Here is a 25,831-nt window from a genome sequence, read left to right as displayed (position 1 = left end):
CCAATTTTTAAAAATTTGTTGTGAAATATCTTTTATTTGCATTTAACTCATAAACTGATTTCTTATCTTTATCCTAAGTTAAATCAATGATTTTGTTATAAAAGTAGACAGAGATATCATTATTGTCCTACAACCAATATTACAATGTGGAAAGAGTCAGTAAACTATGTGGTCACTTGATTCATATCTATCAAATAACTTTTGGGAAAGTCTTGCAAATGCTGTCTCACTCATGGTGCAAAATAACTGAGAACTCCGTCTTGCTGGAAATAAGACCACAAATATGTAATATTTTATGGATACATTACTTCTGCAACTCATTATATTCACTATTGCCTATGGCTTGTTCAAAAAAAGACCACAAACTGTTCGGTTCTTGGCAGACACACTTGACACTCAAAAACAAATAAAATGTGTTAATATTTATTTTAATGATGTTTAAATTATGTTTTTGTGTATGTTCACTGTTTGCATCAATCACATCAATTCACACTTCTTAAAGTTTAAAATTCTTCCAGAATTATAATCATACTTTCTTAATTGCTTGGTTTGTAAATGCATAGTTTCACAGGATAGATCCTATTGGCAGAAATTAACTTTATTTTCCCACTCAATCCAAGATATGTTTTAACAGTAATTCATCCAACTTTTAATGAGCATGTACTGTTTGTCAAACATTGTTTTGGATGCCGGGGATTTATAATCTCCCTCCTCTTGGATTGTACTGCCAAATTATTCTTTGGTGGTCTGAAAAATAATAATAATAGTGGAGCCCTTCCTTATATTCAAGCTAATTATGGTATCTGGCCTATTATGAGATTTGGAAAGTATATACATATGTGTGTTTATTAATAGGAACATTTATTGAAAACACTAGGGAGAAGATAATAAAATATATTAAAGATTCAGATAAACTTTTATGGATACATGAACTTGGAAAAGACTGTCCAAATTGAATATATGGAAAATTATATTTAATTTAATTTTCCATTGAATCCTTGAGAGGTGTAACATGAAGGAGAAAATGTTTGTCGTTTTTAGTAATTATATTAACATGTTCACTCAACAATGGACATTAACTCACCTAAGAGAAGTTAAGCTTTATCTATCTAATACATGACATTTTTCTTTAATCTCTGATTTCAAAGACTAAAGAAAGATCCACATTTGCTCCTTATTTGTTGGTTTGATATACATGCAAGAATGTTTGCAGATTATGCCTATTCATCAGTTGAGTAGAGACGAAATTTTAACGGTTGTCAATCTTTAAAATGCTGTTTTCTAATTTAGGGAAAGCTTAAGTGAACAAATTTCATGTAGCTACTTTCTAGACATATGAATGTCTTAAAATATATTAAAGATATTTCTTATCAAGTGCAGAGAAACTTCAAAGATAGTTTCAACACATATAATTTAAACTTTCAATGGCATTTCTGGGTTTTCAATTAGCTTAGACTCTAAGCATGAAATGAGGAATCTAAGACGATCATGTTTCCCCAATTATCTATAATAATCTCTTTATTAAAACAATCTATCTTAGCCTGCAAGTGTAATTTTGCTTGATCAATTTTTCTCTGTGTTGGTGTTCATTATCATAATATGCATTTACCAGCCAATTACATATTTTTCTAACTATTTATAAATATACTGGTTGCAGAATGAGCTTTCTTTCCCATCTGTTTAAAACTCCAGACTGTTATCACAGCAATGGTATCCATCTCTGCAGTTTAAAAATAAATGACTGGGGCTTCCCTGGTGGCGCAGTGGTTGAGAGTCCGCCTGCCAATGCAGGGGACACGGGTTCGTGCCCTGGTCCGGGAAGATCCCGCATGCCGCGGAGCGGCTGGGCCCGTGAGCCATGGCCGCTGAGCCTGTGCGTCCGTCCGGAGCCTGTGCTCTGCAACAGGAGAGGCCACAACAGTGAGAGGCCCGCAAAAAAAAATAAATAAATAAATAAATAAATGACTTACCAAACCTACCTTTCTCCACTCACTCAATTTAATTGTCTGATGCAGACATCAGGGATTCACAGGTACGTAAGCTTTAAAGGTATATTTTTTTGTGGGAAGCTTATACGACACTTTCTTCAAAACAAATAGAAGTTCAAAGACACTCAGGTGCCTGGGAAGTGCTGAGGTCACTCTCCAGCTCCTTTGAAATTGGCTCAGCAAATGCTGCATGGCACTTTGAATGCTGTGGCACTTCAAAGGGAAAGGCTGTTTGCTATTCCTCCAGTTAGGCTGCTCGGATTCTATCTCTTTTTATGTAACTGGCTTGTTTTGCAGGATAAACTTGAAAGGAAGTTAGAAACTGAAGCTGATGGGCTAGATGTGAGCCACCTGGGCCCCAGAGAAGCTAAAAATTACACATCAAATTGGTCTCTTAGACCTCCTGGTAGCACACACACCCTGCTGTGTGCTCTAAAGATTGTAGTGGAGAAAAACATCTGTCTGAGAAAGAAGACAGTTTTAGGAGTAAAAATAAGAAGAATATTAAACTCTAGAAGACAAGACTATGAAATCAGTACAGTGGAGGATAAGTTGACTTACTAGAACATATACAAAATTCCTCTTTAAGTAAGTTGTGCATGTGTGTTAATGCATGTACTTTTAATAAAAATGAGATTTTTAGGGTTCTTTAAACTTAGATTTCAAATCAATATCGGTATTTTCTTTTTTTGATATCCATCTTACTTATCAGGGATAAGCACATATAGGATTGTAGTGATTGCTTATTTATCATTAATTCTATGTACACAGGTAATATGTATCACATATTGATATGAGGATATGTTGATATGTTTAAAATATATTCAGTAAGAATTCAATGAATGTTCAATAATTTTATCAGTCATTATGTTCATCATCATAATTATTATTTGTTAATCCTCGGTATAAATTGCTCTTACCATGTTTGATCACATAACCGAGTCTTTATGCTTCTACATATTTTCTGAAGTAACAAAAATAATAAAATCCATGAAAGTGATAACATTATCCTTCCATAATAGTGTAGAACCAATCCCATTGCCAGCATCAAAGTCAAAATAAGTTACATAATTTTTAGAATTTAAAAAGAAAAACCTGTGTTTTATTAGCATTTAGTTAGATTGTATCAAATTATTGGCATTTAATATCCATGGTATCCATTTAGGATATATTGTTTCTTGTTTTACATTTAAGTAAAAGTAGCTTGATCAGTGTGATATATTCAAATACTAGTTAAAGGGAAATATCCCTTAAAGTGTTTTAAAAGTCAGTAATGGATATATTTTAGAAAAATTAAAAATTAATATTAAGCCACAGGGCTACTCAATTGACTCCTTATAAATGCCCTAATCTGTGATATGTATTACCTGTGCACATAGAATTAATGACAAATAAGCAATCACTACAATCCTATATGTGCTTATGCCTGATAAGTAAGATGGATATCAAAAAAAGAAAATACCCATATTGGTTTGAAATCTAACTTTAAAGAACCCTAAAAGTGCATGCATTAACACACATGCACAACTTACTTAAACAGGAATTTTGTATATGTTCTAGTAAGTCAATAAAAGTAATCATTATCAAATGTTTGCTGTTTTATTTTTCCAAAAACTTTCTGAATTCATATTTGGAGATAGAACTGAGAATATTTTCTCATCTCTCAAGAGAGAAATGAAGAGGAATCAACTTAGTTTACTGTCTTTTTCCATGTTAACAAAAGCATTAGCAATTAAGTTTTGATTGAGTAATGTCCCTCCTTGAAAATCCAAGTATAGGACAATCCAAATTAATTTTTATTGATTAACCAGATGTAATTAAGAGATAAAGAGGCTTTTTGATAAATGAACACTTGACTGGATAGACTGTAGTAGCACAAATTAAGAAATGGCTAATTGTTATTCCTCTCTGAGTAGATTACAAGACATTAAAACTTTGCATTTAGTACTTAAATGTAAGTAGTTACTATTATAAATCATTTTTCCCTTTTGTGTATATAACATAACAGTAAAATCATATAGAAGGTAATTTTGAATGCAAAATGTTGACAGATGCTCTTTTTAAAAGTCTATGAATTATAATATTTTATTATTTTAACTTTCATTACAGGTGAAATTTACCCCAAGATGTATCACATCTGTTTCTTTCTGGTGACCTACATGGCACCACTGTGTCTTATGGTGTTGGCCTATCTGCAAATATTTCGTAAACTCTGGTGCCGACAGGTAAGCAATTTCAAATAACTTTCTTGTGTTTTCTTTAGGATGCCCTTAAAAACAAAATTTAAGGGTGAATTGAACCAATATAATATGCTTAGCAAAGGATTGTGTGTTCTTCTAAAATAATGAGGCCTTAGTCATGAACATATGTCTAGGCATTTTTTAGGGTGATGTTTGGGGAATGTTATTTATGAACTGCCTTAATGACTAAATTTTAAAGCTCTGTGATTAATTGACTTGATTTTTGTCTAGGAATAATATTGTAAATTTTACTTCCTATGAGAAATAACAAATAAAAATTCCTTTAAAGTTTCCTGAGACTGTAAGTAAAGATGTATGTAATATATTTTTGATGAAATGTATGTAATACCTTTTTATTATAGGGTTAAATCTCCAACTTCAAAGATTTTATTTTTTTTTTTCAGAACAGTAGAAGAACCAGGCAGAAATAAGAATTTTAAAAATTGTTTATAATGCTAATTTGTACTGAAATGTTCGATAATTTTGCTAAGTATTCATTCACTCATTTATTAACTCAGTGAATGTATTCATTCACTCAGTTATTCATTCATCAAATATTTATATTACTTTTGCATGGATGTCTGATAAAAAGCTAAATGTTCTAGTCTGTGTCATTGGTGAATTCACAGTCTAGAGGAAGGAAACAGTTCCAGGACAAAAATCACCTTAATAAATATAAGCACAGGGGATCAGAGAAAAGCTTAGAGGAGGTGGATCTAATTCAGACCAGGGGACATTTAAGCTGAATCATCATGACTCTAAGGAAATCGATGAACATATAAAGGTACAGACAAAGAATATAACTCAGCTTCTTGTACTTGTAAATTGTATCTTAAAAAGCCACATTTCTCAAAAATGTATCTCTTTTTTCCTAAATTTATTGCCAGTATTTTGAGCTTATCAGGCTGTGGAAAGCCACACCCTTAGTCTGTTTGCTCTGACATATTTTATCCAACTGAAAGAATTTACTAGGCCACTTTACTCATTTAAAGGATTTCATAAACGTTTTATTTGCTTTTTGTCTGAGGATGAGTCTTAATCTGGGTCTTCTTCAACCCTTGTTATTCAAAGCGATTTTCAAGATCATCTTTTACTTCTTGTATATGAGCAACAGTTGTGTTTTTCAACCCCGTATGTCTCATAATTCCAAATGTTTTCATTTCCTCTATTTTTGTAAAGAAGTCACTTCTTTTCTGACCTTATAAATGCATTCTGTTCCCCAGTCTTTGTAACTAAAATAACAAATGTGTATCACTATAAACCATGAGTGGTGATTTTCCACATCCTAGGGATACTTTCCTTAACAATCTCCACCTGGCCAGTGGGAGTGAATGACCAGAACTGATACAATACAGAAGTCAAAAACACAGACTCAAGGTCCAGATTGCATGAGTTTAAATTCTAACACTGCCATTTAACAGATGCAGGAGTTTTGTCAATTACTTAAATTTCTGTGCCAAGCAGCGGTGCATAGCATCTACCTCACACTTATTAGATGAATTAATTCAAGTGCCTCAAGCATGGAAAGTGCTCATTAAATAAAACATCTTAATAGTATATGCTGTTATTTGGCCTTTCACCTCATTCTGCTTATATTTCTAAAATAATAAGCATGTGTTGAATTGATGTTTGTGACTACATTCTTAGATAGATCTCTTTCATAGTACTTTTAAGTAACATGATGATGACTTTTTATTTGTCTGTCTGCTCTAATCTACTAAGATAGAGACAGTACACACTAGCCTTGATCTCATAGCCCTCCAGCTAGTACAAGCATAGCACATATCAGGTGCTTGATAAATACTTTATAAGAAAACATTTAGTGGAAGAATAAGAGAAAGTGCTGGGAAAGTTTAGATAGAAGAGGAAAGAGAGGAATCCATTACTCAGTTACTCAGAACAAAGTTCATAGAAAAATTAGAATTTGAAAAATTCTTGAAGGAGGAAAAACTTTGGTGAGCATGTAGGCATAAAGATAATTTAGATATTTTGACTAAGAATATTCAATGTTAAGTTCATTTCCTACTTCCATATTTTTACTGGGTAGTGTGCATTAAATATAAGAGATGTTTATATTTGCTTATTCATTTATTTACAGAATGACATAACTTTAAAATTTCTTGGGTGTATATAAATCTGTCTTGTTCATCATCGTCTTCCCAACACTTAACATGTTACCTTGCACAAAAAAGTATTCAAAAAATGTTTGTTGAATAATTAGATAACTACCTAATCCCAACCAGTTTACTTCTTCATTATTTAAGCTTATAGTTCTCCATTTCTCAAACTCTAAAGTAAGCTCAAAATTGTATTGCAGGTTTAGAAATAATCCACATTCTTTTGATGAATTGTCCTGGTTAGTACAAGCCACACGATCCAGAAGATTTGCAGTAAAATGCTTGGGCTGTGAAATTAAAAACATTTTCAGACAGATTGCAATAGAAAACAGCAAGTTCATCTGAGTTCACTTTAGCAGCCACGATAAAGTAAATTAACCTCCAAAGGTGATTATGTAGAATTCTGCTTGAGCAACTATCAAATTCCAACTGTTAATGTCTTTAAACGGAGTTCCAAGGCATTATGTGTGCCATAGTCTACATCAAGTGAGCCATCAAACAGAGGGCCTGTCTTATTTGCTTAAAATTACAGAGATGCATGGAATCTGTTACATTCTTTGAAATATCTAAGTGTCAGATTATTAATGAACAAAATGTCTGTCCTTGTCTGACTTTCTCAAGAATTTTAAACCTCATTATGTTAGCGCAAGTTCACTAGCCCCATGTACAGTGAGGTGAAACAAACCGATACTTTGGAGTTTGGAGCAGAGACAGTTTATGGCAAGACCATGCAAGGAGATGGGTGGCTCATGCCCTACAAAGCCCCTGAACTCCCTGAAGCATTTCAGCAAAGCATTTTTAAAAGCCAGGTGAGGGAAGGCTGTTGCAGTGTATGTGATCAGCTCATGTACAATTCTCTGACTGGCTGATGGTGAGGTAACACGGTGGTGTAACAAAGCTTAACATTATCAGTCCTTATCCATCGACTTCAGGAGGCCTGGGGCTATGTGCTCATGATTATCAAGTAGTTAACTTCTTCCATTTGGTGGGAGTTTTTCACATCTGTAGAACAACTCAGGATATGGGGGAAAGGCCTGTCCCTAGAAGGCCCCATCGGGTCCTGCTTGGCTACAATGAAAATAATTATCCAATATTTTGCTCTAATCAAAGACTTAAATATTCTCTTTATTTGACAATGTGTCTCAGAGAACTCATTCAGTCTGGAAATTCTACAGGATCTTCTCTAGAACTCCTCTTTTTAAGACTCACTAAATCTTCACTCTTGTGTACCTGACAGCATTTTTTCAGTTCTAACTCTCAAATAATTCAACACTTCAATCTTACTCATTATATGAACTCATATTCATTCCACAAATATTTATTGACCACCTACTATGTGTCTGGGACTGTGTGAGGGGCTGGGGATGAACTGTACTGATACTTGAGTCTGGAACTAAATTTCAACTTTCCAAGGACTAAAACTTTGAAAGAACTTCCTTGTTCCAATTTTTATCACATTCTCATCTACTGCCCTTTATTCTTCAACATTCTTCAAAAAGAACTTAAAATAATTAGCATTAGATGATAACAAGTCAGTTTAGTATGAGAAAATAAACAGCAAATTGTAATTGCAGAGGCAGAATCAAACGGCAGTAACACAAGTTCACACAGAGAGATAAAAGTAACTATGTAGGTAAATATAGAAGAGAGTATAAATATATTTTTGTTTGAAATTCTTTTCTTCTCCTATTTGACTTGTAAAGCAATAATTATAAACCTGTGAATCTTCAGCTTATAATGTACAAAGATGTAATTCAAAGAAAGGAGGAGGGAATGAAGCTATATTGGAGGAAAATTTTTGTATACTATTGAAATTAAGTTGGCATTAATCCAAACAGATTAAGTTGTTAATTATAATCCTCAGGGGAAGTACTAAAAAAATAACTCAAAAAAATGTAGCAGTTGAGGACTGGTGGACGGCGAGTGGGGGAAAGCCCTGGATGTTCGTTGGGGATTCAACATGGCGGCGGCAGTGGCCGTGGTGGCGGCGGCGCAAGAAAGCTGAGGGCGGCGTGAGGGTGGCGTGAGGGCGGCGTGAGGGCGGCGTGAGGGCGGCGTGAGGGCGCCGAGTTCCGCGCCGAGCAGCTAGGCCGCGAGCAACTGCGGTGCTGAGCCGATGAGTAACCCGAAGCCCCAGGAGGAGACATCTCGTGACCAAGGGCACTTGTAGCACAGCCAGCATCAAACTAGGCCTGCGGGCAGGAGCCCACGTCTGCGCCCTCACCACGCTGAGAGCCTGGCACCATGTTTGGGAAGAAGAAGCGGGTCGAGATCTCGGCACCGTCTAACTTCGAGCACCGCGTGCACACGGGCTTCGACCAGCACGAGCAGAAGTTCACGGGTCTGCCCTGCCAGTGGCAGAGCCTGATTGAGGAGTCAGCTCGCCGGCCCAAGCCCCTCGTCGACCCCGCCTGCATCACCTCCATCCAGCCCGGGGCACCCAAGGGGGAGCCTCACAACGTGGCCCCCAATGGGCCATCGGTGGGGGGCCTGGCCATCCCCCAGTCCTCCACCTCACGGCCCCCTGCTCGGGCCCACGGCCCCCCCAGCCCTGGAGTGCTGGGCCCCCCGCGTCTCCGAGCCCCAGCTGGCCCCTCCAGCCTGCACCCTTGCCGCATCCCCTGCCCCTGGACCCCCCAGACCCTGCTTGCCACAGCGGGAACCCCAGCGAGTGTCCCGCGAGCAGTTCCGGGCTGCCCTCCAACTGGTGGTGGACCCCGGCGACCCTCGCTCCTACCTGGACAACTTCATCAAGATCGGCAAGGGCTCCACGGGCATCGTGTGCATCGCCACCGTGTGCAGCTCGGGCAGGCTGGTGGCCGTCAAGAAGATGGACCTGCGCAAGCAGCAGAGGCACGAGCTGCTCTTCAATGAGGTGGTGATCATGAGGGACTACCAGCATGAGAACGTGGTGGAGATGTACAACAGCTACCTGGTCGGGGATGAGCTCTGGGTGGTGATGGAGTTCCTGGAGGGAGGCGCCCTCACCAACATTGTCACCCACACCAGGATGAACGAGGAGCAGATCGCCGCGTGTGCTTGGCCGTGCTGCAGGCCTTGTCCGTGCTCCACGCCCAAGGGGGTCATCCACCGGGACATCAAGAGCGACTCCATCCTGCTGACCCACGATGGCAGGGTGAAGCTGTCGGACTTTAGGTTCTGTGCCCAGGTGGACATCTGGTCTCTGGGGGTGATGGTGATTGAGATGGTGGATGGGGAGCCCCCCTACTTCAATGAGCCACCCCTCAAAGCCATGAAGATGATTCGGGACAACCTTCCACCCCGACTGAAGAACCTGCACAAGGTGTCGCCATCCCTGAAGGGCTTCCTGGACCGCCTGCTAGTGCATGACCCGGCACAGCGGGCCATGGCGGCTGAGCTGCTCAAGCACCCATTCCTGGCCAAAGCGGGCCCACCCGCCAGCATCGTGCCCCTCATGCGCCAGAACCGCACCAGATGAGGCCCAGCACCCTGACCCTGAACCAAAGAGCCCCTTGGGTCACCCCTGCCCTGCCAGAGGCCAGTGGAGGGCCGGCCCCTGCCCTTCCCAGCCTAGGAGACACTCTGTATGGCACTGCCCTCCTTGCTGGGGGGTGTGCGGGACCCTACTACTGAACTGCCGTTTTGATTTTGTGACTTTTAAAAAACCGCAGGGACTTGTGGGAGCACATGAGGCTCCCAGGACCCACCAGTCGTCTGGGACAGGCCCGCCCCAGTGTTGTCCTGTCTCCAGGAAGGACGGGAGGCCTTCCCATCACTGGAAATCTGCAGTGGGGGCCGCCAGGGGTGGAGACAACACTACGAAAGAGGTGTGTGTGTGTGTGTGTGTGTGTGTGTGTGTGTGTGCGTGCGTGTGTGTGTGTATATGCATGTGTGCATGTAGAAGGTCCAGCAGCCTGGGAGTGCGTGTCTCTGGGACCTCGCCTGATCCACAGCCCCTCCCCCCTGAGCCATTGCGGGTGTCGATCATGAATGTCTGAAGAGTGGCCTTTTCCCTTCGCCCCACACCCCTCTCTGTGGCTGGATGCAGAGACAGGGGTCAGGGCTTCCCACCCACCCCCAGCCTCTGCAGAACATGACTACTGCACCTGGAACAGCCTCCTCTTTTCTTTTTTTTTTTTTTTTTTTGGCGGTATGCGGGCCTCTCACTGTTGTGGCCTCTCCCGTTGCGGAGCACAGGCTCCGGACGCACAGGCTCAGCGGCCGTGGCTCACGGGCTTAGTTGCTCCGCGGCATGTGGGATCTTCCCGGACCAGGGCACGAACCCGTGTCTCCTGCATCGGCAGGCGGATTCTCAACCACTGCGCCACCAGGGAAGCCCCTTCCTCTTTTCTTGAAGTCTATTTATATTGTCATTTTATAACACTCTAGCCCCCATCTGGGGACAGATGGTCCCTGTCCCATGGGGTGGCACTGGGGACAGGACCGCTGCTTGAAGAATCAGGTTCCTGCCCCCTCATCGCAGCCCTGCCTGCCCCTCCTTCAACTTAGTTTTACAATTAAACCAGTTTCTTGTTTTTTTTTTAAAAAAAAAGTAGCAAAAAAAACACAACAGAAATAAAATTCTATACTAGAAAATATCTGTTTAACACAAAATAAAGAAGCAATGGAGAAAGAGAGGAACAAAACAGAAACTATATATATATATACACATACATATAAACAAACAGCAAAGGGAGACATGTAAATTACACCTTCTCAATAGTTACATTAAATTTAAATGAATGAAACACTCTAGAGGTTGGCAGAATAGATAAAACAAACAACAAACAAAAACTTGATTCAACTGTATGATGTTTACAAAAAACACATCTCATATTCAAAGACACAAATAGAGTAAATGTAAAATAATGAAAAAGAGGTATATGCAAACAGTAACCAAAGGAAAGCTGAAGTAGCTGTACTAATATCAGACAAAAGAAATGTTAATAAAATGTGTTACTATGGGTAAAGAGGGATATTTCAAATGATAAATCATTCCATCAAGAAGATATAAAAATTCTAAACCTATATGCACTTAACAACTGAAGCCCACAATACAGGAAGCAGCAACTAGAAGAATTAGGTGGAGAAACAGACAATTCAATATTAATAATTGAAAACTTCGACACTCATCTTTCAGTCATGGATAGAAAAACTAGGCAGAACATTATCAATGACATGGAAGACTTGAAGTCTTCAATTAGGTCTAGTCTTCAACCAACTAGACCTAATATATCTATGGGATACCTCTTCAAAAGTAGCAGAATACACATTCATCTCAAATGCACATGGAATAGTCTTCAGGTTACATCTTACAGTAGGCTATAAAGGAAGCCTCAAAGCATTTTAAGTGATTGAAATAATAAAAACATACATTCTCTTGCTACACTGAGACAAAGAAAATAGTTTTGATCCTGATCATAAGAACTTAGCATGTGCATCTAAATTCTAAAAGAGAAGTGCCAAGGTGGAAAAAAAAAAAAAGTTGTCAAGGAGCGATAAAGTTAAAAGATTGCTATTATTTTGAATGGGATTTATTGCATTAAATCTATAGATCAATTTGGGAAAATTGACATATTAACAATATTAAATCTTATAATCCATGAACATGGTATATCTCTTCATTTATTTGGGTCTGTTTAATAGCTCTTAGCAATTTTCATAATTTAAGTACACATAGTTTGTCCACATTTTGCTAAATGTATTCTTAGAATACATGTTTTGCTCTTGAGATGTGTTATTTTCAATTTAAATTTAGAATCATTTATTGCTAGTATATAGAAATACAGTTGATTTTGTTTATTGATTTAGAGTCCTGCATATTGCTAAATTCATATGTTTAGTTCTAGTGGCATTTTTGTAGATTGGTAGACTTTCTTCATAAGCAATAATGTCTTCTCAATAGAAGTAATCTATATGCCTTTTATTTATTTTTCTTTTCTTCTTGTACTGGTTAGGATCTCCAGTACAATGTTGAGTAGAAGTGGTGAGAGAAAGCTTTGTTGGCTTATTACCAATCTTAGAAGAAAATGTTCATCTTTCAAGTTAAGTAGGATGATACCCTAAAGACTTTTTATGGATGCCTTTTATCAGGTTGAGAAAGATTCTCTCTATTACTAGTTTACATGCAAGGGTGTAAAAGTTTTAAAATGCTTTTCCTTTCTCTATTGACAAGATCAGAGTTTTTTCTGTTAATATGATAAATTACATTGATTGATGTTTTTAAATGTTAAACCATTACTTCATTGCTGGAATAAATCTGCTTTTTTTAGCAAAATTTATTATCCTTTTATTTATTGTTGGATTTGGTTTGATATATATATTTTAGGGAATTTTCATCTCTATTCATGTGAGATATTTGGTCATTGGTTTTCTTTTGTTCTCATGTCTTTATCAGGGTTACTGACTTCATTAAAGTTCATTGTCATATTATCTTTTCTTTGAATTTCAGAAAGAGTCTAAATAAGATAGATATTATTTATTCTTTATGGTTTGATTGAATACTACATCAATGAACCTATCTGGGCCTAGAGTTTTTTTGTTTTGTTTTGTTTTTTGTAACAGGAGTTTGTAAAGACACTGTCAGTTTGGGTTATCTTTTTTTTCATTGTATTTATCCATTTCATTTAAGTTCACTGAGTTTGCAGATTCATTGGTTGTTCATAATATTCTCTCATCCCCTTTTTAATGCTTGCAGCACATTTGCTTATCTTGGCCACAAAGACTTCTTCAGACAGGGCAGGTTTCAAGGTACATCATTTACATGATAGTACAAATTCATAACTGTGATAATACCTCTTCCAGGATGTATCTTCACCTCAAAGGTGATTTTAAAGTTTATTTATGATATTGGAATAAAAGCAGTGTGTGTGTGTGTGTGTGTGTGTGTGTGTGTGTGTGTGTGTGTGTATGCTGTGTGTGCTGTGCATTGTGTGTCTGAGTGTAAGGGTGTATGTTGTGTATGTTCGTGTATGTGTGTGTGTATAGTGTGTATGTTTTGTTTGTATAGTGTGTGTTGTGTGTGTATGTGTGTGGGGTGTGTGTGTGTGTGTGTGCTTTCCACAGTCAGGGATTTTTGAGTCCCTGCTGAGATGACAGGGAAAAGACCTTCTCACATGGATAGTCCCATAGCCTGGATCTCTCAAAAGCCCTTTTGTATGACTATTATTGCTTTTATGTAACTAGGCATGTGTTGAAAAATTTGCTAACTTCCATATCAGATTGTGTCGAAGTTTATAAATGGAAATGGTGCATCATAATGGGAAAAAATGAACTTTGCAATCAGACAGACCTGAGTGAAAATTCTGGCTTGTCACTTATTAAAGATATAGACTTGGATATTTTATTTAATCCTTCTCAATGTCTGCTTGACCATTTGTAAAATGGGATTTACAATAACCTATTTTTAAGAATGCATTAATGATTACTACAGATTGTGCATCATTCTTGGTGCTCAGTTAAAATTAGTAATTTCTACTGATACCATGCTGACTTTCTCTAGATATACACAAATTATTGATGGGGATTATTGTATGTCTCTTCACAATGAGTGCAGGATTAACCATCTTCTATTTAGATCATCATCTAAGAGGGGACATCATTTCTCTTTTTTTCTTTTTTTTTTTTATGATTGCTGGAACCATAGTTATGCTCCCTGTGGCAGTTTCTCTTTATGGGAACTCTTTCTGCTGGTTGCAGAAGTCATCAGATGCAGGATATTGATTTTTTTCCTCAGGGGAGCATTGAATTACAGATTGCTTAAATTTAAATGATCTCTTAGAGATCATTTAGGAAACAGTTCAAGGCCATTTAGCAGACATTAATAGGTTTACTCATGGTACAGTTTTTCTGGAAATTTCCAACATCTTTTGCAGCTTCTCCTCAATTAGTTTTAAAAATGACGATCTATATAAAAAGACTTATGGAAGAGGAAGGAGTCTCAATCAATGGATAAGAAAATTGAGTGGGGCCATCACCATGTGAAAAGGTCAGCCTACATGGCAGGACATACAGAATCCGAAGAGAAATCATTTATCAGGTGCTTTTCAATTTAAGGGAAGGTTTTCCTTAACTTCATTTGCTTCTTTTTGAGAGCGAATAGTTATATTCAAAAGGAACACCATAATTAATTAATTATCATTAATTCATCTGTGTGGAAATCAAAGTAAAATTCTATTCTCAAATTAAAGATTATCTAACAGACTTGGATCTTGTTATGGATAAAGCAACAGAATCCATCCAACATCCACTGTGAGAGACACATTGGTCTGTTCTGGCTTGCAGCACAGAAATAAAAGCAACAGCTGAACAATCTTAATAGAACTAGGATGTTCTTATGGTGTGCTTGTTGGCACATTTTACTCTTAAAAAATTACACATGCTGAATTTTATTGCTTTGCTCACTAAACCCTATCAATCTTCATGAGCTTATAATTAAGACAATATTATACTTGGATGGACTCCCTGCTATTATCAAATAACTTTGAAAAGAAGTGGAAAAGTACAAGTTGTGTAACTGCTGTTACAAATTCCAGCTATTTGAAAGGTTCATGGAAGACCACAAGGGATATTCAAGGTTTTTATATGCATTTTAAAGGGTCGGTCCACAAAATTGCCTTCAAGCAATTTTATAACAACAAACGATAAGCAACAGAGAATATTTTATTTTATTTTTATTCCTTTTATTCAAAAGTTTGCCTTAACCAAACCTGAGAAGCAGGAAACCTAATAAAAAGCAATAGGTAGTTAAGGCCTATCTCTCCATCTGGCAGCAGGTGGCAGTATTGATGCATAAAAAACTATGCAGGTTACTTTTGCAATTACCTGTTAGGTTTTCCTTCTGTTTCAACTCTAGGTATCTGAGCCGAATCAGAATTCCTATTAAGAGCTCTTCTTCCCCGTTTTCAGTTCTCTCCCTTTTAAATTACGAACGGTTTTTTTTTTTTTTTTTTTTTTTTTTGGTTTCATATATATTTTTAGAGTAGTTATAAGTTCACAGAAAAATCAAGTGGAAGGTACAGAGATTTCCCATCTCTCCCCAACCTCCATTCATGAACAGTCTCCCCATTATCAACATTCTCTACCAGACTGATAGATACATTTGTTAAAACTGACGAACCTACATTGATTCATCATAGTCACCGGAAGTTCACAGTTTATGGTTCACTCTTGATGTTGTACCTTTTATGGGTTTGGATGGTGTATTCAAATACATTGTATAATGTGTAATGACAGGTATCCATCATTATGGTATCATGCAGAGTAGTATTTTCCCTGCCCTAAAAATCCTCTGTGCTATGCCTGTTCATCGCTCCACCCATTACCCCTGGCAACCACTGATCATTCTTCTGTCTCCATTGTTTTAGCTTTTCCAGGATAGCATATAGTTGGAATCTTATAATAGGTAGCCTTCTCAGATTGGCTTCTTTCACTTAGTAATATGCATTTAAGTTTCCTCTCTATTTTTTCATGGCTTGATACGTCATTTCTTTTTAGTGTTGAATATTATTCCTTTGAGTGGACAACTCTTTTAATACAGAGATATCGTTTCCATTTGCAGCTCTCTTTAGACGTCAACAAAATGGCGATGTTGCAACTTTTTTTTTTCCACCCAGACTCCTATTTGGCCCTCGGCTGTATTACTCAAGAACACAGTTCACTCAGCAAACGTTCTGGGGAAAGAGGCTCACAAACCTCCTAGACCACGGGTGTCTGGGATACTCTCCTTATTGTGTCTTGCAATTACTCCTCCAAAGTGGAACTTTCCTAAATCAGATAACAATAAAGGGTATCCGCTCCTTTCAGATTCCTGGAACATCATCTGTAGTTCAGAGAAAATGGAAGGCCCTGCAGCCTCTTTCACAGCCTCGGGGGCCAGGACAGCAGACCAAATCCAGGATTAGCGCTGTGGCCGCTGAAATAAAGCAGATCCGAGCCAGACGGAAAACAGCCCGGATGCTGATGGTTGTGCTTTTGGTGTTTGCAATTTGCTATCTACCAATTAGCATCCTCAATGTGCTAAAGAGGTAAAGTTCACTTATTATTTGAAAATGAAGAGATCTGCCATTTTTCTTGGTTCTTAATTAAGGACTTTTTTTAAGCCAGAGAAAATGGAAACCGTCTGTCTGCCTAGATAGCGTGTCAGGCCAGATAACTCAATGTGTTGTTGTTACCAGCAGGTAGGGAACACAGTTTTTTAGAGCTCTGGGATTTTAAATGCTCTTATCCATGCAAATTCTCTATTGAATGGCAGACATAAAACAGATGTTCCCCTGACCTCTTCAGGCTAATTGCTAAGCCTTAGATGCAGAAGAAGTTCTAATGCAAAAAACTCATTTACAGCTCTGAGCTCTTTTTTGATCAGAACAAATGGGTTTTCCAAACTTTGTTCTCAAAGACATAGGAAATGGTGACAGAACTTTATCTAAAGGATAAAAAGAGTTAAGAATTTTGTTAGCATTCTAATTATACTTAAAAAGTGCATTTGTGAGCACACACACACAAACATGGAATCACAGCACATACTGTGTTTTGAATGTTTAAACAGAGAAAGAAAGAAAATTCATTTCCTGACGTCATTGAATCAAGTTTAGCTTGAATATTAATAAAAATCAGTACAAAAGTTTTCAGCGAGAGAAGGTATTTTATTTGTAATGCTGCAGAGACACTATTAAGTTAAAACAACAAACGTGATCAACCAATGCAGGGGCAGTGGTACCCAGGAACCTTCTGGCCAACCATCTTTATTGGGAATTATGTAATAGTTGCACAGAAACTGGTCCCAACGTAATACTAATTCTGTTTATCAGAGGCTTCAAAATAAAACTAGGATTGCTTCTCTCATTTTTCCTGGATCCAGAGTCAATATCCTATTCCTCATGGCTGGGGACTCTGAAGAGAGGCAGCTTTGGCTGGAATCACACAGTCTAAAGGTGGTATAACCAGCTGCAAAGATTTGTCATTCTCTTTTGGGCCTTGTTTTTTATTGTTTAATGACTTTTCCTTTTTTTTTTTTTTTTTTTCTTTTTTCTTTTTTTTTTCTTTTTTAAAATAAATTTATATTGAAGTAATGTTGATTTACAATGTTGTGCTCATTTCTGCTGTATAGCAAAGTGATTCAGTTATACGTATATCTATTCTTAATGTCTTTTTCAACGGAAAAGAAAGAGAAAATGAACTTCTGTTCAGCAATGTTGTTTAGTACAGACACAGCCTTAAAGGTATAAGATTTGTGGCAGCGTGGGTCCTTCAGATGTATACTGGCTCACAGGAAAATGAAAGCAACTTTGCCCTCCATATTTTTTCATAATTCCCTTCTTATTTTTCTTGCCCACAGAAATCCCATACAAATGTATTCTAGTCTGATGCTAGATGATGATTTTTGCTCTTAAGAACCTTGTAAACATGCCAGGATTCTGGATAGGTTCTCTCCTTTTTTTCCTTTTTTTTTGTACTTTAATTTTAGTCAATCTAAACTCAATGAAAATTGGATTTACTGCTCTCTGGATGACTCATTTGGATTTCCTGCATCTCAGCACTTGTAACGTCCCTTTAGCTGGTTCCAGATACCTACTTCTCCATAATATTTCTCTATTCTTCTGACTTACAGACCTCCCTTTCCAAGGAAAATAAATGGCTTTCTAAGGAGAAAGTCCATGTTAAATTTAAAATAGTTTCCATTGTTTGAGACTTCTGCTCTTTGTCAAAAAATAAAAATTTCAAAATAACCTTGAAAATTGATTTTCTCTTTATCACACATATTTTCTTCAAATATTTATCTCTGTTTGCCCTTGCATTTTATGCTCATGTTTTCTTTCTCTTACAAATGAAGTCCTAAATTCTTTTCTTTGAAACTTAGTGTTTTGCCTGACTAGTCAAAACCAACTTCTTTAAAGCAGGTCTTGTTTGTCTAGGATTTCAAAGATACATTGTGGTAGAGGGTCATAACATATTGATTCTATTTATCCATGTTGTCTTACTATATATTATATTTTTGTAAAACTGTAGTACTCCATAGAACACCACTTTATTCTGGCAACGTATTTCTATCACGGGCACAAATTCCACGATCAGTAATGGACCCTCTGGCCGGAAATGCATTATAATCTTCAGCCTACACATTTATTGGGTAGTTGCAAGTTGCCTGCTGTTGTCTAGTGAATAGAATTTGATAAATGGGTATTTTGAAGTACAGAACAAATCTTAAAAATGACCTTTAAGGAGATAATAATAACACATTTTTCAGAGTTTAAAATAATTTAAAAAATAAAACTCATGAGCTTTAAGAAATTACCAGAATTTTGCCTATTGAAAACTACTTCTTCTCTGCATATAAAGAAATCCTAGAAACCAAATTTCAGCAAGGCTGGAAGACTGGAGCTGAAGAAATGTAATATTGATCAATGCACAAATGAAAGTATGAAGTAGTGCTTACAGACTGCAATTTAGGTGTGCTTTTGTACACACTGCTATGCTTAAAGTAGATAAGCAACAAGGACCTACTGTATAGGACAGGGAACTCTGATTCTGTAATAACCTAAATGGGAAAAGAACTTGAAAAAGCATAGTATTCAGTATATGTATAACTGAATTACTTTGTTGTACACCTGAAACTAACACAACATTGTTAATCAACTATACTCCAGTGTTAAATGAATACATAAATAAAATGCACGCAAAATGAAATAGTAACAAAAGCTGCTCCATTGTGTTTAGAAACAGAATGAAAGAAGGGAGATAGATATATATTCAACCTTTGTATTCTTATTGCTGTTGTTTACAGCCCCTTCTCTGACCTGATTTGGCTTTTGATTTACTAATTGTGCCTTGGAGGTGCCCTTCAGGTACTGAAGTTATTCTAGCCCCACTGTGTGCCCTAAACCTACAAGTGGTCTGTCCTGCAGGGCAGCACTGGAGTCAGGGAACTGCCACCAAGGGCTCTGTTCACCCTTGAATTTAATTATTTAAAAAGTAGTTTCCAGAATCACACTGCCTTTCATGTTACTGTTTCTTTTCCTACAGAGTATTTGGGATGTTTACCCACACGGAAGACAGAGAGACTGTATATGCCTGGTTTACCTTTTCACACTGGCTTGTATACGCCAATAGTGCTGCGAACCCAATTATTTATAATTTTCTCAGTGGTGAGTTTTCAACTGTTTCTTCTATACAAACCACAGGCCAGGGTGAGGGATCGATGACCAGAAGGTCTGAACACTCTTGAACGTTATGAAGATATTAGTTGCGATAGTGAGAATATTTTTCCTTGATCTGACTGGTCTTGAGTTTTTTCCCTTATGAGAGGGAACATGTGTTACCTAACACATCAGAAAAAATTATCTAAGTAATTTTTTCCATAAAATTTAGAAGAAAATTTGAAACAGGAGGAAGGTGAGAACTCATGAGAACTGAATAAGAGAATCTTGCTTGTCATACATTAAACTTATGATTTATAAAGATGTAAAATCATTTTATCTGAAAATAAAACAGCCTTGCTTGTATCATTTCCTTTGCCAACATTTGTAGCCTAATTGAAATGGAATTGGAACCTTTCCACTTTTAGGTATTTCTATGTATTTACAATTCTCTTGTGGGTAACATCTCTTGGGTTTATCTCAAGATTTCTCACTTACCATAAAAAAAATTATAGGGCTTCCCTGGTGGCGCAGTGGTTGAGGATCTGCCTGCCAATGCAGGGGACACGGGCTCGAGCCCTGGTCTGCGAAGATCCCATATGCCACGGAGCAACTGGGCCCGTGAGCCACAACTACTGAGCCTGCTCGTCTGGAGCCTGTGCTCCACAACAAGAGAGGCCGCGATAGTGAGAGGCCTGCGCACCACGATGAAGAGTGGCCCCCGCTTGCCACAACTAGAGAAAGCCCTTGCACAGAAACGAAGACCCAGCACAGCCAAAAAAATAAAAATATACATAAATAAATTTTTTTAAAAATTATATTCCTCCTAAAAAACACATAAGCTAAAGGAGCCACACATACATACCTCTGCAATTGATTTCACCCATCTGTTTATGGAATCAATATAATTATAAAAATCATTTAACGAAATATTGTTTTATCTACCAATATTTTGCCTAATTAAGTTTTAGAATTGTGTTTTAATTAGCTATATTTTACATTGTCTTCTTTCCAACCAGTTAGCTATTTCTTTTTTTAAAAAAATAATTTATTATTTATTTATTTTTGGCTGCGTTGAGTCTTCGTTGCTGTGTGTGGGCTTTCTTTTTAGTTGAGGCAAGCGGGGGCTACTCTTCATTGCGGTGCGCAAGCCTCTTATTAAGGTGGCTTCTCTTGTTGCAGAGCACGGGCTCTAGGTGTACGGGCTTCAGTAGTTGTGGCTTGTGGGCTCTAGGGAACACGCTCAGTTGTTGTGGCGCATGGGCTTAGTTAATTCGCGGCATGTGGGATCTTCCCAGACCAGGGCTCGAACCCATGTCCCCTGCATTGGCAGGTGGATTCTTAACCACTATGCCACCAGGGAAGCCTGGCTATTTCTTTTTTATTTCCATCTCCAAATATATGATGATTTTATATAAAAGAATAAGCAATTCATTTTATTGCATGCTGAATAAAGTGTGTGCATTTTCTAACTTCATCTTTGGCCTTCCAGGTCATATAGGTTATTAAAAAAGACAACTAGTCAATTAGGCTTTTTTTTTTAATATTTTTTTTTTTCAGTCATGGCATGTACCCTCTATATACCTGCTTTATTTCACCTTTTGGTGAATCAGGTGGTGTATATGTGAGGGGTGGTTTGTATTCAGTTGCCCCTTTTCATGCCTTCCCCTGACACATTCAACCCCAGTCTCCAAAATAAAGACTACATTCAGACTGGGATAATCAGAGACCACCAGTGCTGTTTGAAGGGAGAATTGCGTGAGGAGAGGTGGCTTAAAAAGCAGTGGGGAAACACTTGCCCTGGGCTTAGTGATGACTAGGGCCCTGAGCTTGCATTAAACAGGGAAAATCTATTAGAGGGTTGTAGGGATAATTATCTGAAGTAGAAGCCACAGAACCAAGTCAAAGTGCCATGATGGGGGTTAAGATGAGGCAAGAAGGCAGCTGATAATCAGTGGACACCAATTTTAATCACTCAACAACCCAGGTAGGTAATCAAAGCTCAGAGAAAAGAACTGGTGATTTCCAACACTGCCATTTACCCTTAGAGGCTTAAGAGGTCAGTGTTTCATCCTTATCCTTCTCCAATGTCACATCAATAATTTAAAGATAAAGAAAAACTTCTAAAGTTGTTTATTTTTCTTTCAGTTTGTTCTGCCTTATGCAGATTATGAAACATTAGAAATTTTCTAGATATTTTGTTGAACTGATTGTGTCAATAGAACAGTTTCTTCAGAGTACAATGCAGGGATAGTTTCTGTGTACTTTTGGCCATGTATAACTTAGGTTTCCTCATTTTTTAAATCGTTAAATATCTCTGGGTACCTTTCTGCTGATACTCAGCTTTACTATAGTTATCTAGTTAAAAATAACCCACATTCACAAGTGTAGGAGGTTTGCCTCTAAAGGCATGAAACAAACTCCAAACATTGGGCATGAAAAGCAGCCTCACTATTTTATGGAAATGTGTAAGTGTTTCAAGAGTGTGCCAAGCATTATTTCATTCTTTTTTATGGCTGAGTAATATGCCATTGTATATATTTGCAGCAAGATGGATGGACCTAAAGATTATCACACTAAGTAAAGTGAGTCAGAGAAAGAAAGACAAATATCATATGATATCACTTACATGTGGAATCTAAAAATAGTGATACAAATGAGCATATTCACAAAACAGAAATAGACCCACAGACATAGAAAACAAACTTATGGTTACCAATGGGGAAAGTGGCAGAGGGAAGATAAATTAGGAGTTTGGGATTAACCTATACACTACTGCTACTATATATAAGATAGATAAAGAACAAAGTCCTACTGTATATCACAGGGGACTATACTCAGTATTTTGTAATAACCTATAAGGGAAAAGAATCTAAAAAAGAATATAATATACATATGTATACATATATGTATATATATGTGTGTGAGTGTATATATATATATATATATATATATATATATATATATATATATAGCATTCACTGTGCTGTACACCTGAAACTAACATGATATTATAAATCAACTATACTTCAGTTAAATAACTAATTAACTATTAAAACTTCATGATTGGTTAAAACATATTGAATTCTTTTTCCTTTCATTCTCCCTGGTTTGCCAGGAAAATTTCGAGAGGAATTTAAAGCTGCATTTTCTTGCTGTTGCCTTGGAGTTCATCACCGCCAGGAGGATCCGCTGGCCCGCGGACGGACGAGCACTGAGAGCCGAAAGTCCCTGACCACCCAGATCAGCAACATTGATAACATATCAAAACTGTCCGAGCAGGTCGTGCTCACGAGCATTAGCACACTCCCAGCGGCCAACGGTGTGGGGCCGCTCCAAAACTGGTAGAAGATTGATGCCCAGGACAGGGATGCCTGAGTACCACTCTTCTTTTTTTAAATCTCTGTACACAGAAATTTTATTACTTTGTGTATCCATTTTTTTTAAAAAAAGACAATGATCTCTTGCTCTTTGGAAATAAAGTCAGTTTAAAATCATTTCTCAACTTTTGATTGAGATATGTTAGAAATTGAAACTTCCACTGAATTATTTTCAGGCTGTTTCACTTTTAGCTTCATATATTAGGATTTGTGTCAATTAAATGTATGAGCATTTCCAATTCTAATTGTTATTTTAATCTTACCTTCAAATTGGTGGCTAAAAGTTACCCAAACTTATCCTTTGGTTTTCTTTTGACTACTAAAAGAAGTAGCAATTACTAACTCTGGATTATCAAGAGATATGTTAGTTGACTTTATAGTTTTAAAAAAATCACTAAAGAGTGTCATTATGGTGTGACATTTGAGAGTATATTTATATACAAAATAACATTATATTAGATAACTCAAAAGCTATCTTTCAGAACTATATAAACATGTATACTACTCAACTTTATTTTCCATTAATTTTATAACTCATTTACACAGTTTTCTTGGCTTTGTAACCTTACCACTGCTAACATTTATCATCTCAACATGTGGCCAATAAGACTCTGTATTCATGTAAAAACCGTGGAGTAACTGTAAACACACAATGTCCATCTCTAAGGAAAGATTTCAACATTTAAGACTAAGATATCCCATTATTGTATTCTTCTAACCAATGAAAATGAGGTAACTGGCCTTGCTAGATGAAATTAAGAATTCAATTTACAGAGAAAAAGGATAGTAGAATACCAAATCACATCTGGGTCCCATATTGGACAGGGTAATGCCATGGAGATTTGATGGTAAATATTTGCATTTATTTACTTTTTGTAAACATGTATCAAACACCTCCCAGAAAGCACCCACCATGCTAGGTGCTAGGGTGTGAATGTGCCTTCAAGAGAGCTCCAGTCCACTGTGGGGAACCTGTTGGTAGAGGCTGCAGAGCAGCAAGGCATTCTGGGAGATGATTCAGACTCAGAGCAGGAAGCAACCAATGATGGTGGTCCTCACTATGACATGGACAGGAAGGTTGAACTTTTTTGTTTCTATTTAATTACAGTGACTCTATTGATGTTAGTGAATTCTACCTGCGCCTGTGGCTGAGAGCCAGGTAACTAGGAGAATGGAGGGGTTTGCTCTTACACACAAATGAACAGGAGTGCAGTACGTTTTGTACAAATGTAAGATCTGGTGTTCAAAGCACTGAATATTTTCAATTTGCTTCTCTGCAAAATTATTCTGATTCAAATAGTCACTTTAAAAGTAAGAGAGATGTTCATGGAAATTTGCTCTTCTTATAGGATAGTAGCAGGCATTCTTATTTTATTGAAACAAAAGATATGGAGAATATTTCAGAAAGATTTTCATAGAACATAAAAATTATCTTGCTCTTTTCTTACTTTTTTTTTCCCAACTCATCACTTTCAGAAAGAATATAACCAAATTATCCACAAATGGTTTTTGTGCCTTAGAACTGGGGATTACTTTGTGCTTTTTACTACTCAAAGCAAAAACTACCCTCAAATATGAGGTTTATTGAAATTATATTGCTAATTATCAGAACAATATCAATGAAAGCAAAGTATTGTAATTCTCTGCTTTCTCCCCTTTGTACATCTGAGAACTTTTTTTCTTACTTATGCTGCATGAAAGAAGAGTTTTGATTTTCACATTGCTATGGACATTAGCACTTTAGTTTGAGGATAATGTCGAATAATATTGATCATATGCCTTAATAGCTAAGTAGATTTGCTGAATCAGAAATTCTGAGATAAGAGTAAGAGCTACATGTTTTAGAACCTAATGTATCTAGTTATTTGTCAATTAGCAAGAGAGATTGAGAGAGAGAGAGCAAGAAAGTGAGAGCCAGAGCTGGAGAGACAGAGAGAGAGGCTCAGAGAGACAGTAGTTGTGTGATTTTGTGAAGAACAGACTCAGAAGTCAGAATTCCTTTGCTCTAAATCAGTGATTTTCAAAGTGTGCTTCCTGAATAATCAGATTCAGCATCACCTGAGAACTTATCAGACATGCAGATCTTCACACTACCCCAGATTTGCCGAATCAGAAACTTTGGGGTGGTACCCAGGAATCTGTGTGTTCACAAGCCCTACAGGTGATTCTGAAGGGCCTTAAAATTTGAGAACCACTGCTCCAGAGGCTACCACCTGGCACTGACATACTAGCCCATGTGAAATAAAGTATTTTACTGCCCAGGTATCTACAACAGGGACCACTGTCATCACTACTGTCAACCTGATTGGAGGTCAGAAAGAAGAGGCTGAGTACCAATGTTGAAAGTCACTCAGCATTATCTCACCCAAAGAGGTAATGCTTTATGAAAGTGCCCCTGTGTTACAAGTGCAGTTTGGAAGAAGACAAGTTTTAAAGCCCCAGCATGCTTTATGGCTACTTGGATGATTTGAGTTTCTTTTTTTTTAAGATATTTTTTGATATGGACCATTTTTTTAAAGTCTTTATTGAGTTTATTACAATATTGCTTCTGTTTTATGTTTTGGCTTGTTGACCCTGAGGCACGTGGGATCTTAGCTCCCCGACCTGGGGTCAAACCCGCACCCCCTGCATTGGAAGGCGAAGTCTTAACCACTGGACCACCAGGGAAGTCCCTGAGTTTCTAACTAAAACCTTCAAATCTCCAGTTTTATTTACCCTTTACAAAAACCTAAGTTTGTAGAAGCAGACAGTTGCCAAGAATGAGCATTGCCCGGAAGGAAAAAGCAAACACACACCAGTCCTTACAAGAAACTGTGGGAATGGAATAGTAGCCCAGGCACACTGCTGACAACTTGTTGATACAGGAATCCTCCTAAGAGGTCTAGATTTAGTACTGACCATCATGGGGCAAATGGGAAAGAAACAGGTGTTCCCAAAACCTGCCAGTCTTATGGAACAAAGGGTCAACTACTTACCTCCTTACGTGCTAAT

General features: G+C 37.6%; 1 protein-coding gene and 1 pseudogene across 2 annotated transcripts in view; both read left to right on the top strand.

Moving 5' to 3' along the window:
• HCRTR2 (hypocretin receptor 2) overlaps positions 1-25,145 on the top strand; it is a 111,603-nt gene extending 86,458 nt beyond the window's left edge. The window contains exons 4-8 of one of the 2 annotated variants that reach the window (XM_059076512.2): positions 4,098-4,213; positions 16,132-16,352; positions 19,348-19,469; positions 22,579-22,804; positions 25,103-25,145. In XM_059076512.2, coding sequence (XP_058932495.1) covers positions 4,098-4,213; positions 16,132-16,352; positions 19,348-19,469; positions 22,579-22,804; positions 25,103-25,145 — 728 coding nt within the window. Of the gene's footprint in view, positions 1-4,097; positions 4,214-16,131; positions 16,353-19,347; positions 19,470-22,578; positions 22,809-25,102 lie in introns of those variants that run through there. The other variant, XM_059076513.2, reaches the window with a different exon arrangement.
• On the top strand, positions 8,590-9,903 carry LOC131763846 (serine/threonine-protein kinase PAK 4 pseudogene; annotated as a pseudogene).
• Positions 25,146-25,831: the final 686 nt, after the last annotated feature.

This window comes from Kogia breviceps, chromosome 10 (assembly GCF_026419965.1).
Source record: "Kogia breviceps isolate mKogBre1 chromosome 10, mKogBre1 haplotype 1, whole genome shotgun sequence".
Taxonomy (NCBI): Eukaryota; Metazoa; Chordata; class Mammalia; order Artiodactyla; family Physeteridae; genus Kogia; species Kogia breviceps.
This window is presented reverse-complemented; position numbering and strand designations above follow the sequence as displayed.